Below are 14,395 nucleotides of genomic sequence, written 5' to 3'. Positions count from 1 at the left end.
TTGTGACACAGCAGGGAATAGGTCAAGAGCCTTCTGTAGGTGACCAGATAAGGCATCACTGGTTGACTTAGGGACCAAAGTCAGTTACTTTGGTCAGTCCAGATTTTACCGTCTGGGTAACCATGCCAAGAAAAATGGGAGAAAACAACCAATCAAGTAATTCCAGTAAGTTCATCCATTTTTTTCACAAACAAGCATTTAGTGCTAACAGCATTTTGGAGCCATCATGAGCTTAAGAAAAGAAGCCAATAAGTGAGAGCTAGTCATCCCAGAAACGTTTCGTTTTTTAATGATTACATAATTTAAAAAAAAAAACAACAACAACCTCTTAAGTAAGGGGCGCCTGGGTGGCTCAGTCTGTTAAGCGTCTGCCTTCAGCTCAGGTCGTGATCCCAGGGTCCTGGGATCGAGCCCTACGTCCGCGCCTGCTCAGCAGGGGGTCTGCTTCTCCCTCTCCCTCTGCCCCGCCCCCCACTCATGTTCCTGCACTCTCTCTCAACTAAATAAAGAAAATCTTAAGAAAATAATTAAAAACCAACCTAGTGGAAAGTTAAAAAGCCAGCCTCAGTAAATGAGGTCACTAAGATATTTTGCTTTGGTGCCAAATAACCTGCTCTTTCTCCTAACATCCCATCAGTGAGTGTTGTTCACTTTTACTTTATTGGTAGGCGAGGTTTAATTAGAAACCTCATGGTTTAGCTTCGTGAGCAAATATGTGTGCTCGGGAGGCTAACTAGATTTTGACGCTTAAGTCCAATTCACTTTTTGTTCTGGATGATGCGGTTGGCAGATCGGTAGGTAAGACACGTCCTCCTTGTAGCTCTTTTGCTTAAAAGCGGTGAAGGATGTTGTATGTGCCACTTTAGCAACGTCTTTTCCATGAAGGTGTCCCCAGTGACGAAAAGTTTCACTATCTCAACTCAATTAGGAAGACCTCTTGCACACAAGATAGCTGCTCATCCTGCCTTCCCAGCAAACTCTTTGTAATCCCGAGCTCCCTTTTGCTTCATGGACCTAAGTTGTGGTTAATGGAACTGTGCGGTGTTAGTGCTAAATAATTTGGCAACCAAACTGAAAGAGGCACTCAAAAGATTTTTATAGATTTATAGTGAATTAGAAGCTTCGGTTTGGGGTTTGGCTATTACTTTATAGTGGAGCTCGGACGAGCGGCTTCCCTGTGGATTTGAGCAGAAATTGCATTGTCCCCTTTCTCTGTAATGTTCATTTCCTCATTCTTTTAGTGCCCCTCCTCCCAAGTATTTCTTGAAGGAGCCTACGACCTGCAGATTACTTACTGTACCAGGCTCAGAGGGCACTCATCTGTCCTGGCGTCTAGCTGCTTAGCTTTCAGTAGTGAGCATATCTGTGTGCGCGTAAAAAACCGTGAACGTGCCGTCTGCTTCCAAGGGGTATCGCTTCCAGCTTGGAGTGATCAGGCTGGTTTTGTTTTGAATGGGTATGGTTGGATGAGCGGGATGGCGGCCTTCAGCAATGAGGGAATGGCAGACTTCTCTTGTCTCTGACGCTCACACAAGCTAGCTCAGATTGTCTCCTTGCTGACTTCCTTGTACAGAGTGGGACAGGGATGTGTTTAGGGCAGACGTGAGGGAGTTTGAGGTGGCGTGGGCCCAAAGGGACTATAAACATCAGTCAAAGCTAAGAGATTGGAGGAGTGAGTCAGAAACAGGCGAAGGGCCGTGAAGGATGGGAGCCCGGTAGGCAGAGAGGTGTGGCAAGGGAAGGGAAGCTTAGTCTGGGGAGGCATGAGATTCGGAGAGAAGGTGCCTGAGAGTTAACGTGGGGCATCCATGTTCGAGAGGGCTGCTGGCCTCAAGAATGACGCCAGGGTAAGGAAGGGAGGAAATTACGAGCTAGTCTGTATAGCCTTCGAGGAAGGTGAACGGAGAGTAGCTTGAGGGGGGATATATATATATATATATATATATATGAATGGACGAAAATAGAGCAATGGCCGCTGATGCCAAGCATTCAAAGCAAGAGAAGTTCTCGTTGGCTCACTGGGCTGGGCCGATGATCTCTTCCTCGGGAAGTCACGGGGCAGAGGCAGGGAACAGACCCCCGTGCATTAAATGAATATCCCTACTTTGTTTCTGGTTTTTTTTTGGCATTCCTTTTTTTTTTAAGATGTAACAATGATCATTTGAACATTAGCTTGTAGGCATGCAAATATTTCTTCATCACTTCCAGTTACTAATGTACTGTGATCTATTAGAGTACAGCAAAGAGTCATTAACAATTAATTTACACAGCAGATTATTCATGCAGAATTCCTAATAAAATGGGCTTTAAAATACTATCATTTAAAAACCTGCCAAAATGGGCCTTTACAGCAAATAATAAACTACTTCGGAGCGGTGGCAGTTTGAATAAATCGGATGTGGTTTCATTCCTCAAGCCGTACAACCTCAAAGACGCAGGTACCGTCCAGTGGCAGGCCCTGCTGGCCCCGCGTGGGTTGACCTGCTGTTCTGGCGTGTGAGGGTGAGATGCTGTGTTGATCGCTCTTCTCACAGCACCTGTAAACTTGAACCTGACTCCGGCGCGGAGCCCGAGAGCACCATTCAGAGAGTCTCCTCCAGCGGTCTCTGCCTCTTCATTGGTATCTTTCTTTGCTGCCATTCCTCTTGGGGTTTCATCTTTTCTTCTTCCCCTTGCTGCTTTAGAAACAGATGCAGTCAGACCCACATAAGCTGGACTTCGGATTGAAACCCGAGTTCCTGAGCCGCCCCCCGGGCCCCAGCCTCTATGGAGCCATCCACCACCCCCATGACCTGGCCCGGCCTTCAACTTTGTTCTCTGCTGCTGGTGAGTTCCGAGCGCCAGGAAAGAGCTGAGAAATTGAGTTCGCAGGTAGCCAAATAAATGACGTTTGTGCTCTGGGCCCGCCGCTCAATCCCTCCCTTAAAAAAACAAAAACGCAGTTTATGCCAGCCTGCAAGGCAACATTAGTACATCTAGGGAGATGGACCCTTCTTCACTGATATGCCCTCTTTCATTAAAGAAAGAAAAAAGATCATCTCTCTCTTCGGGGACTCATACTGCTTCGGCTCATTATTTGCTTCTATATTAAACCAGTATAACTCACAAGCATGTCAAACGCTATTGAAGAAGATCAGAAAGCTTACAAGGGCACATCGATAGCAAACAGTGCCAGGGATTGTACAAGGATGTGCTTGTCCTTACGGTTCGTGCCCACAGAGCGCTCAGTCGCTCTCTGCACCATGATGCTCGGTCGTGCTGTTTTTCTAAGAGTCTGAGGATGAAGAAATCAGAATTAAGAGGGCTGCTGGTGGTATGGTCTGTGATGGGGAGGGTCAGCCCGTGGGTGGCTGGTTTTCTCTGCTACGGAACATAGTGCTGTTCCCTGGCTGGTTGTAGTGATGCAGAAAATTTGCAGGACAGGGTCTAGATACCTACGTGGTCTGTTCGTTAATCTCCCGAACGCCTCATAAATATGCCAGAGCGGGGGCCATGGGGACTGGGAGTCGGGGTGACCCCTTTCCACTCCAGGTGCATACACACAAGGGACAGTGGCCATAAGGACTCTCAGGAAGCGAGAGCTCTCCTCTTGGTATCCGAGGTTCCCTCTCATTCAGTCCTGAAGCTCCTTGGCCTCAATACTTGTTAATGGCGACACTGAGCTCATAAGCTTCGTAACTACGTACCCACCATGCTAAGTAGAATTTATTCTTCTGGACATAAAAATGCACAGGGCTCCCTGTTTCTGGTCCTTAGGGAACAAGTTTCACATCCATCCTGCCTGCTGCCTTCCCAGGCTTTTACCCAAGACTCATTCTTGGTTGACCAAAGGCTCTTCCATTCAGAAAGAGGGAGGCTCCCCTATTGCAGGAAATCATCATTATGATGGGCCTTGTTGCCAAAGCAAGTGAATCACCCTTGAGGGTGGATGGAATTTGCTAAGGTCTCAGGTTTTTCTCTGTCAGTTCTGTCTAGGGATGTATTTGAAAGCTTTGTTACCATGGCACCTAGGCTCTGAGACGGAGCTATGTGAAGAGCAATTTTTGGAGAGAAATAGAGAGATTTCTCCCTGGCTTCCATTTGAGCCAAGCAGATGAATTGGCTTCTTTTGCTTCAATAATTCTGGAACTGCAAGGCACCCCTGGGGGCGCGGGGCTGAGCGAAGCTCCGATCTTCATCGAAGCATTAATTAGCTTGTACTACACAGTGTGCGGCCAGATTTTTATTTAGCTGGCAGCACTGTTAACACCTAATGAATATGCTGGGCTGTGTTCTCTGGGTAGAGATGGAGTAGCTTTCGGCACCGCCTGGGCGAAGCCACCGTTTAGGGCCGAAGAGGTAACTCCTGTCCTCGGATGCCTTCCGATTCAGAGAGTGCTCAGCTGTGACAGATACCCTCCCGGGCTCTGCGGCTTCCTCCACACCCGAGGCCCCACAAAGGCCTTGGGGTGCAGGGAACAGCAATCCAGAACATAAATTGAGTTCGTAGGGTGTCAGGGCCGGGGGGGGAACACACTCCTCCATTTAATCTGCTTTCCTGAGGGAATTTATACTTGTTTATAGGAGCTTAGCCAAAATGCAAGAGGACCAGTTCATTGGTAGTTATTAGTAGTTATTAGTCAGTTCATTGAGGCCCCGTGTATACATCCATTCCGGAAGGTCATCTTTTTCAGTCTAAGCACTATTGGATTTTGCCCCCATGGTAATTTGGTGAAACTTTGAACTGGTGTGTATAATTCACACACACACATGTTCAGTTCAGCCACTCTTCAGCTTCCTGTTGGGAATTCATGCCTGACATCAGCTCAGGAGAGGTTATGTCAGGTGAGCCTGGCCGGTCTGGTCTCCAGAGCCGAGCCTGCCACCCCAACAGCACGTCTCCCCCGCATCGGCTGCACCGTAACAAGCCAGCTGGACGCCCTCGGCTCTTAACGAGTATCATCCTGCTTCCCAGGCGCGTACCCTGTCTCTCTCCTTCTTTCCCTCTCTCCTTTCCCACCTTCTTCCAGGACAAGGATGATGTGGCTCCTTAAAGAAATACATGTTGTTTGGGCGCCTGGGTGGCTCAGTTGGTTAAGCGACTGCCTTCGGCTCAGGTCATGATCCTGGAGTTCCGGGATCGAGTCCCGCATCGGGCTCCCTGCTCAGCAGGGAGTCTGCTTCTCCCTCTGACCCTCCCCCCTCTCAGGCTCTCTGTCTCTCATTCTCTGTCTCACAAATAAATTAAAAAAATCTTAAAAAAAAAAAAGAAATACATGTTTAAGGCAGCATATGAAACAGTGGAGGAGATGTGGATGACGGGGAAACCAAAGGAAAGAAGACCACTGACCTTGAACTGAGGTCCCCTTCGGGCAGATAGAGTCCGTTAGCAGATTGTCGGTGTCCACAAATGTAGGAATCAAGTGGCTTGTCCTGGCACCGAAGCTGGAGAGCTGCTTGGAGGACTTGATCGCCCGTAACCTGATGCGGTGCACGGTCCCGGGTCTCGCAGGGCCAGGCCTTCCAGACGGGCCCACAACAACCAACACGCTCCTCGGGGAAGGGGCTCCGCAGGGCCCAGAGCCAGGCCACCCAGACGTACCACTGTGGGACAGCCGCTCCTGAGCCCAGGATTATAAAATATAGTTTCCAGATCAGTGTTTCTCAAAGTGAAAGACTTGCCCCCCGACACGCTCTGTGAAGAAAGTATCCCGTGGCCAAATGCCCCCTTTCAGAGAACGAGTGAGCCTGGGATCGTACTAACAGCTCCAGGAAGTGAAGAACCTTGCTTGACACTTTGTGCCTTGGTGTTTGATCCTCCAACTTACTTGGTTACAGAATCACCCCTGACCCCGCCCACCCCCCTTGCAATATTTCTCCATGCTTCGAATACTGTGTGTCCATGTCTTTTCAAAGGAATAACTTCTTTTGGGTGGTGGCCAGCCCCACTTGGAAGAAGGGCATCCCTTCTTTTCTGCTACCTAACAGAAAACATGTCGTCTCCCGGCGAGTTGCCTGGGTGGACTTCAGCCATGTCCTTATTTTAACGTATTCACTCCCATTTTCTCATGGGACCCTCAGGTAGCTAGGAGCCAATTGCGTGATAGGAGTTGGCTTTCTGGGAAGTCTGATTCTGTCATGTTTGACTTTCTAGGTGCTGCACACCCAACCGGGACCCATTTTGGGCCACCCCCCCATCACAGCAACTTCCTTAACCCTGCCGCTCACCTGGGTAAGTTGCCATCGGTGAGGGGAAATGACACGTGTGTCTCAGAACAACCTTGGTTTGCCACGCTTCCTGGCGAGTTGGCTGTCGTCCTAGACACCTCAGTGGTTACTTAGGGTGATAATGGCATTCGTGGGAGTTTGAACGCCTGCCATCCATCCTCGGGATTCCGGCACCTCTTACACCACAGTCTTAAAGTAGTGGACGTGTGCTCAGTCGTGATCCCGTCTGAGGTGACTGATGGCACAGTGGGAAGGAGCCATGCCCCGGTACCCCCGGGGGTCCGCATGTACAGTAGCCTGTTCCTGCCCACTGGGGCAAGATGGTGAACTCTCGCCCCCTGTCCACCTCTGGGAGGTGGAAGGAAAGGCAAGATGACGTTACAAGGAGACATTACGTGCTGTTTCGTAATCCCCTCACGTTTCACTGTGAATCTGTCTTTCCTAGCAAGGATACATGCTTTATTTGTGGCCTCTGTTCTTTGGATATTTTTTTCGAGTATACAGGCAGGTGTGGGCAACGGTACACATGACAACCGGGGTCTTCACAGATGCGCCCTCACAGTTTCATCACTGGGAGACGTAGTTGAAGATGTCCTCCGATTTGTTCTCATAGAGCCTACAGGGTGCTTTCCCCAAAGCGGGAGGACAGGACAGGAGGGCTTGAGCAATGCTCCCCACCCCAGCACAAGAGGAGTGGGGCAAAATACACACTTCTGGAAAAACAGCGCCTGTAAATATTTTGCCAATCCAGTGCCCAGACCCGGGCGCAGTGAGACCTTCTGCACGATCAGGGATGGTTCGGGTCCGAGTGTAGAGAGGGCAGGGCTCCCACATCGCCTTCCCACTCCCAGGAAGCTCTCACGCTCCTCACTCAGCCCAGTCCTGCAACCGTTTCCTTCTTCCCGATCTGTTCGCAGAGCCTTTTAACCGTCCGTCTACGTTCACTGGCCTCGCAGCTGTTGGTGGCAATGCCTTCGGGGGACTCGGAAATCCTTCAGTTAGTGAGTACCTCTTACTTTTTAAAAATCTGCCTCGGACTGTGTGTCTCCTCTGATCTGTCTATGGCTCAAGACCTTTCTAGCTAAAAGGAAACTGTCCTCGCGGGAAACAGATTAGGTTATATCCGGAGAAGCAGGCCTCGGCAGTGAAGTCAGGGGGAAGGGTGCATTGACGTGGATGGCGGTGTTTCAAGGGAAGCCCGCTCTTGCTGTGCGTTACTGAGCGTCGGGAGAGGTGATGTCACTGATGGAACTCCATGAAGTCGCTTAAGCTCAGTCTCCTCCATATCCCAGCCCTGCCCTCCAGGACTTTAGCCACAGCTCCCAGTGGAAGGGGAAACCACTGTTACATTTACCTCACTTTTGGTACTCGTGGCCCTGAGAAAACGCAACCAGAAATAGCAGGAAAACAGTCCCGGGCTGAGGCTAGCCAAGAGTGGGCAGCGTTTCGTACTCCATATTCTGGGAGGATCGTGTCATTTTCTACTAAAAAGTACCTCGAGTGGGAAAAGAGGTGTAACACCTGCTCATTTTTGAGTCACTGCTCAACCCGTTTTCTCTCATGCCGTCCATGTATCATGGTCTCCGGGCACTGGAGGCCTACAATGCAGCCCTGAGTGTGCCCTCCCAGTCCCGTCCTGCGCGGAGACCTTACCTGTCTGCTCAGGTCAAGGCCACGTCCAGGCTTGATGACACCTCTTTGCGTCTGCTAACGCTGTGGGAAGAGTGGCAGTCCCGTTAGTGGGGTTGTGGGTCGAGGATGAGCTTGAACGCACCTCCGCAACGAGCATTGTTCATCCGAGTCAGCCCCCGAGAGTACCCCCTTCTGCATGCTGGGGGCTTCTGCATGCACCAGACGTGTTCGATCAGGCACTCTTGACACCTGTCTGATCCCCTTCCTCTTGACTCCTCCCCTCCCGCCCCATCGCCTTTGGTTAAAGAACGAAAGCTGTGAGCTACCTCTCCAGTGTAGGACGAGCACTCCTCTAATGAATCTGTTAATCTCCTTTCCTTTTCCAGCTCCCCATAATATGTATTCATTTTAACTCTGAGTGCTGTTAAAAGTTTTTTGGTAAGTACCTTCATTACGGCAGATTATATAATTTCTCTTAAACCTTTTTGTTCTCCACTTCACCATTTCAGCACCCAACTCAATGTTCGGCCACAAGGATGGCCCCAGTGTGCAGAACTTTAGCAACCCTCACGAACCCTGGAACCGGCTACACCGAACGCCTCCGTCGTTCCCGACCCCTCCGCCCTGGCTGAAGCCAGGGGAGCTGGAGCGTAGCGCGTCCGCTGCAGCTCATGACAGAGATAGAGATGTAGATAAACGAGACTCATCTGTTAGTAAAGATGACAAAGAAAGGTACGGAAAGAACCCGTTCTCGAGTCCCACTGGGGGAGCCCGCTGTGTGCCCAGGACGGCCGTCCCCCCGCCCCGTCCCAGCCTCGTGCTCCGGCTGGCCCTGTGGCCTCCGCTTCTCGCTCGGCCCGGGCCGGCCCCGCAGTCCCCGAGAGCACCCCCCTCGGCCCCCTAGTGCACCCCACCGCAGGGCTATAATCACAGCGCAGCGAGAACTTCCCGACCAGACGCACATCCGCCCTTAGAACCTCGGAAGGCCCTGCAAACATTAGTGTATCCCAGTATAAATCTTTCTCTCCGAGACAGCGAGGTGGAGCTCTGGACCAAACACACACAGCATGAATCAATACCATATTTGCTTTCAAGTTCGTGCAGTCCATTAAATCATCCATAGGTTGTTTTTTTTTTCCTCTGTCTCTCTCTCTCTCTCTTTTTCTTTTTGTTTGCTTTTAGAAAGTCACGTTTGCATTGTCTCATCATATTTTTCTCAAATTTTGTTCAAACTCCAATCCTGGGCTCACAGATGACAAATAAAATTTTGCTAACCTAGATGCAGAAGAGCGTCAGCAAGCATTTCTGGTGTGGGTTTCTGTTTTGCCAGTGGGTAAATTAATTTGACTAACCATTTTTTTAGCTCTGTACTTGGTAACCCATGCCTATAAAAAGAATCGCCTTAAAGAGGAAAATGTCTTATTTTCTCTGAAGAGTGTCACAGGCATTCTTAAGCAAGTATCCCTTTCTGTTTTCTTTCTGTAGGCGATTTTCCTTTTGAACAAACTGCTAAGCAGGGGAAAGAAAAGACACGTTTGACAGAAAATCCCTAATAACGCTCTCCTTGGGTACTTAGGTCTCAAACACGAGCCACATCTTTCATTTTTCTTTACTGTGTATGGGGCGTGATTTAAAAGAGTTCAACTTCTCAGACACTGAATGTGTCCGATTAGTATGTATTCCTCGTAGGTCATCGTTCTAACTGATTGCTCTCTTGTAGAAGAAAAAGACACATTTTTCCTTCAAGACAGTATGTTAAAACTCTTAGCCAGTGGGAGGACCACTTAATGTCGTTCAGCTCTCTGTGGTAAACCACCACAGGGAGGCGGGCCTAGCCTGGACCGGGAGCTTTCTCTGGTCAGCCCGTCACTGACGAGAAGACGATGTGGCAGCAGACCTTTTCACATCTTTCTTCATGGAGTCAAAATGGCCTTTGGAGTCAAGTCCAGAAACTTAATAAAACACACTCTTTCTTATTCGTACTTTTTGAAGATGCTCCTCTTCCTAGCCTTGCGTGTTGGCTAGAAACCAGATTTGTAGGGGAGCCCTCCTTGATTCTCTCGCCGCGGCCAACCTCACCTTGTGAGCTGCCAAGCCAACCAGGCGCCTTGCTCCTCACCTCGGCCCCGTCTCTGCCTTGCGGTCATTCCGTGCTCGGCATCTTCTGCCCCAGACCCTTCAGCCCCCATCCCAAACAGGCCCCTAAGATTCTTCTTCCACATTTCCATTCCCAGATTCTCTTAAAATTGTTCTCCATTTGTCCCCTGAGGCCTTGGGACCCCCCTTTTCCTACTGTCTTTCCTCCATCTTCTCGGATTACGGCCTTCTTGTCCTTCCTGAGGTAGAAGCCCTGTTTGCCACCCACGAGCCCTGCACTTGTGGTTTCCCTTCAGAGCCCCCTCACGTGCTGCACTTCGGAGGATGCTCTGAATCTGAGACACGTCGCTCGTCCTGGTGTCTGGAGATTGAAGCTCCCATCATGTTCACGTCAGACCCTTCCTCCCCGTGTCTCGGCTATCACGAAGGTGGAAGAAAGGTCGTCTTCGTGTTCAGGCCGCTCAGGCCTTCTTCTTAACACGAAATGATCCTAGGATCCTAGACAGGCGGGCTGTATCGCCACATCACCGTTACTGACCACGTTGGTCCACGTCCACTTGCCGAAAGCTCTTCATCTGTGGCCTTGATGGAGGCGTGTGGATCTTACATACAGAGAATTATTTCCCGCTCAGGCCCTCCCGCTCCCCTCACCCCTAGCACTTCACCCCTGTAGAGCTTCCTCTAAAATCGAGGTGAATAGGCTCAGGGTGGCTGGCTCTGCCGTATGAAGGGCCCATCCGGCGGCCTCGGTGACCCCGGGAGCCAGACCCGAGCCCGTCCTTCTCACACCACCATTTCATTGGCAGCCCCTCGCCAGGCCGGCAGCCCCATTTCACTTGCTTCTCTGTTTCCCTCTCTCTCTCTCTCTCTTCCTCAGGGAAAGCGTTGAGAAAAGACACTCCAGCCACCCTTCACCAGCACCTATCCTCCCGGTGAGCACCCTGGGACATAACCGTAGCTCCACTGAACAGATCAGGGGTCATTTGAACACTGAGGCTCGCGAGAAAGACAAATCCAAAGAGAGGGAGAGAGACCACTCGGAATCCCGCAAGGACCTGACCGCCGACGAGCACAAGGCGAAGGAGGGCCACCTGCCCGAGAAGGACGGCCACGGCCACGAGGGGCGAGCCGTGGGCGAAGAGGCCAAGCAGCTGGCCCGGGTGCCATCGCCCTACGTGCGGACCCCCGTCGTGGAGAGCGGCAGGCCCAACAGCACCTCGAGCCGCGAGGCCGAGCCGCGCAAGAGCGAGCCGGCCTACGAGAACCCCAAGAAGAGCTCGGAGGTCAAGGTGAAGGAGGAGCGCAAAGAAGACCACGACCTGCCTCCGGAGGCCCCACAGACCCACCGGTCTTCGGAGGCGCCTCCTCCAAACTCCTCGTCCAGTGTGCACCCGGGGCCCCTGGCATCGATGCCCATGACGGTGGGGGTGACGGGCATTCACCCCATGAACAGCATCAGCAGCCTGGACAGGACTCGCATGATGACTCCTTTCATGGGCATCAGTCCCATCCCGGGCGGAGAGCGGTTCCCGTACCCTTCTTTCCATTGGGACCCCATACGGGACCCTTTGAGGGATCCCTACCGAGAACTTGACATTCACCGGAGAGACCCGCTGGGCAGGGACTTCCTGCTAAGGAACGACCCTCTCCACCGTCTCTCAACTCCCCGGCTGTATGAAGCCGATCGCTCCTTCAGGGACAGGGAGCCTCATGATTACAACCATCACCACCACCACCACCACCACCCTCTGTCCGTGGACCCTCGGCGGGAACACGAGCGCGGGGCGCACCTGGACGAGCGGGAGCGCTTGCACATGCTCAGAGAAGACTATGAGCACACGCGGCTCCACTCGGTGCACCCCGCCTCCCTGGACGGCCACCTGCCGCACCCCAGCCTCATCACCCCAGGGCTCCCCAGCATGCACTACCCCCGGATCAGCCCCACAGCGGGGCACCAGAACGGACTGCTCAACAAGACCCCTCCGACGGCCGCGCTCAGCGCACCCCCGCCGCTCATCTCCACGCTGGGGGGCCGCCCCGTCTCGCCCCGAAGGACTACTCCTCTGTCAGCAGAGATGAGGGAGAGGCCTCCTTCCCACACTCTGAAGGATATTGAAGCTCGGTAAGGAGAGAAGGACCCGAGAGAGGAAGGAGAAGCTCTACACCAACACGACGCAGACTTGAGAGAGAGAGAGAACGGACCACTACCACAGACTGGGGGCCACGCGCCCCTGCCTCCTCCCCTTGTAAAAAATGTATAGACTCAGTGCAGATTTTGAAATGGTTTTTGTATATTATATGTTGAAATTTTTCACATCTTTTAGCCAAGTCCTATGTTCTCATGTCCCCAACTCTTTTGGTTTCTCGTATAAAACTTTTTTGATTTGAACCAAAACAGTGAAGATGACAGACACACACCGACGCGGCGGTAACTGGGGAGAAAGCAACAGCAGGTGCACATGAGGCAGCGTGCGGGGCTCCTTCGGAAAGAGGGCAAGGCCGTGTACATAGTTATGTAAAAAAAAAACAAAACAAACAAAAAAAAACATTGCTTCGTGAGCTAATGGTTCATATATGCAAAGGGTAAGATGAAAGCTTTACTTTGTACAAATGTAAATAGATAAAGAGTAAGTAACATAATACATTAATACTTCTTAAAATGTGCTATTTGCAAACTTAATATGAGTGAGCGCGGTCGGCTGCGGCTGTGTTCCCATATATCGTTCTAGACAGCTAAACCCTTCAACTATGCAATGAATGTTAGGGCTTCTCTCGAAAGCCCTCCTGACTCAAAGGAGCCTTTTCAAATCCATTTACAACATACTTAAGGTCATATTTTCCCTGAACAAGCGCTTACGTGATATGACTCTGTTTTCCTTGCTTGTTTTTTCAAACGGAGGAACCTCCTATTTTGCAAATCGGACCCCAGGCTGAAAACTTGGCTTCCGAAGTTGTCGCTTGTGGGTCACGGTGGTGGGGGGTGGGGTGGGGAGGGGAGGGGGGGGAGACCAAGGGCAGGACAGCCAGTGCCAGGGGAGGATGGGAGTTGTCAGATGCCAAAATCAGGGGACACACAGGCCGCCAAGCATCTCGTCACCATCAGTCACGTGATTTCACACACACCTCATGTGGGAGCCATGCTTTTTTTTTTATTGCGTCCTAGTCCCTGTCTGTACACACCCTCCTCGTTTGGTAACGAGAGGTGGTTACACCCAAACAAATCCTGAAAGAAAGCTTCGCGTTTTCTCAGATGATGGATATGTTTTTCACTGTCCTCAGTAACTGGCGGATCGAAGGTGGCGCATCTGCTCATGTGGCTTGCTGGGCTCCCATTGGTAAGAAAGTCTGGGAAGAGCCGCAACAGGTCGATGGGGCGCCACCATGGAGAGTCCCAGCGGGCGAACAGCGGCGGAGACAAAGTCTTGTGTGGGTGTGTGATTTTTAAGTTCACATCAACCTTAATGTGTCTTCATAATACTTTTATAATACATTAAGCCTCTTGTCTACATATTTGGAGAGAATATGACTTTACTAGCAGAGAAATAACACTATATCTTGTCTACTGGACTGTAAAATATATGTATGAAATAAAATTAGTTCCATTGGGTCTTCTAGTATATTAAAGTGCTATCTGATGTTGTTATCCTGTTTTTGCAAAAAAGAAAAAAAAAGTTAACTACAGACCATTGTTTCTAATAAGCAGAGAGATCTATTTTAGTAGTAAACTGAAGGTTTAGTGGTGAGCTTCAGATTTTGTGAACTCCAGATGTTGTGCAGTGGTTATTTTGTTTTGTTTCGTTTTGTTTTTGTTTGTTTGGTTTTTTTGTTTTTTTGTTTTTGTTTTTTTTTAAAGACAACAACTTAAAAAGAAAAAAAAAAAATCCGAGGGATATGAACACTGGAACTGTAGTGGTAGTTTTCAGTATTGTAAAGAGATTGTTCTATACAGACCTTTTTGCTGTTTATCCTGTATGTAATAAAGTCCTTTCTAGACCCTATGTGAAAAGACACGTGAAAACCGACTGACTCTTCAGCATGTTCTCATCGGTGGAGCCTTCTTGTGTAATGTAAACTGTGCCATGTTATTAAAAAATGTGAACCAAGCTTCCAGCTGCTTGTGTGTGTGAGATGGCCATCATTACCTTAGGGAAGAAGCCACACTTGCAAGACCGGGCTCTCGGAAAGACACGTCTTGAACCCAGCCCGAGCGAGGACGCCAGGCTGACCTGCGGGGGCCGGTTGCCCTACCTAACGCGGTTAGCGACCCGCCGATTAGTTTCTGTAAACCTTTGTGCCCCGCACCATCAGTTGTGAATCTTACGTTCTTTTCGTTTTTTTATTTCTGGGATGGTCTAAGCAAAACACTGTTCAGTCACGGGAAGGGACTTGTGGATCTTGCAGGTGATGGGGGGGCGTGGCGGCGGGGGGGGACAGGCCCGCCTCAGAGCTCCGCAATTCA

General features: G+C 50.5%; 1 protein-coding gene across 6 annotated transcripts in view; it reads left to right on the top strand.

Annotated features, from left to right (window-relative positions):
- The window catches only part of AUTS2 (activator of transcription and developmental regulator AUTS2), a 1,126,541-nt gene extending 1,112,956 nt beyond the window's left edge, over positions 1 to 13,585 (top strand). For all 6 annotated transcript variants that reach the window (XM_054507626.2, XM_064593076.1, XM_064593075.1 and 3 more), the window contains 5 exons: positions 2,685 to 2,826; positions 6,134 to 6,211; positions 7,125 to 7,208; positions 8,349 to 8,571; positions 10,814 to 13,585. In XM_054507626.2, coding sequence (XP_054363601.2) covers positions 2,685 to 2,826; positions 6,134 to 6,211; positions 7,125 to 7,208; positions 8,349 to 8,571; positions 10,814 to 12,062 — 1,776 coding nt within the window. In that variant the 3' untranslated portion in view covers positions 12,063 to 13,585. The remainder of the gene's footprint in view (positions 1 to 2,684; positions 2,827 to 6,133; positions 6,212 to 7,124; positions 7,209 to 8,348; positions 8,572 to 10,813) is intronic.
- The last annotated feature ends 810 nt before the right edge of the window (positions 13,586 to 14,395 follow it).

The sequence above is a fragment of the Mirounga angustirostris genome, unplaced genomic scaffold (assembly GCF_029215605.1).
Source record: "Mirounga angustirostris isolate CCGP_5_RB_7025 unplaced genomic scaffold, mMirAng1.0.hap1 SCAF_5, whole genome shotgun sequence".
NCBI classification, from domain to species: domain Eukaryota; kingdom Metazoa; phylum Chordata; class Mammalia; order Carnivora; family Phocidae; genus Mirounga; species Mirounga angustirostris.
The sequence above is the reverse complement of the archived record's forward strand: the minus strand, read 5'-3'. Positions and strand labels throughout refer to the sequence as shown.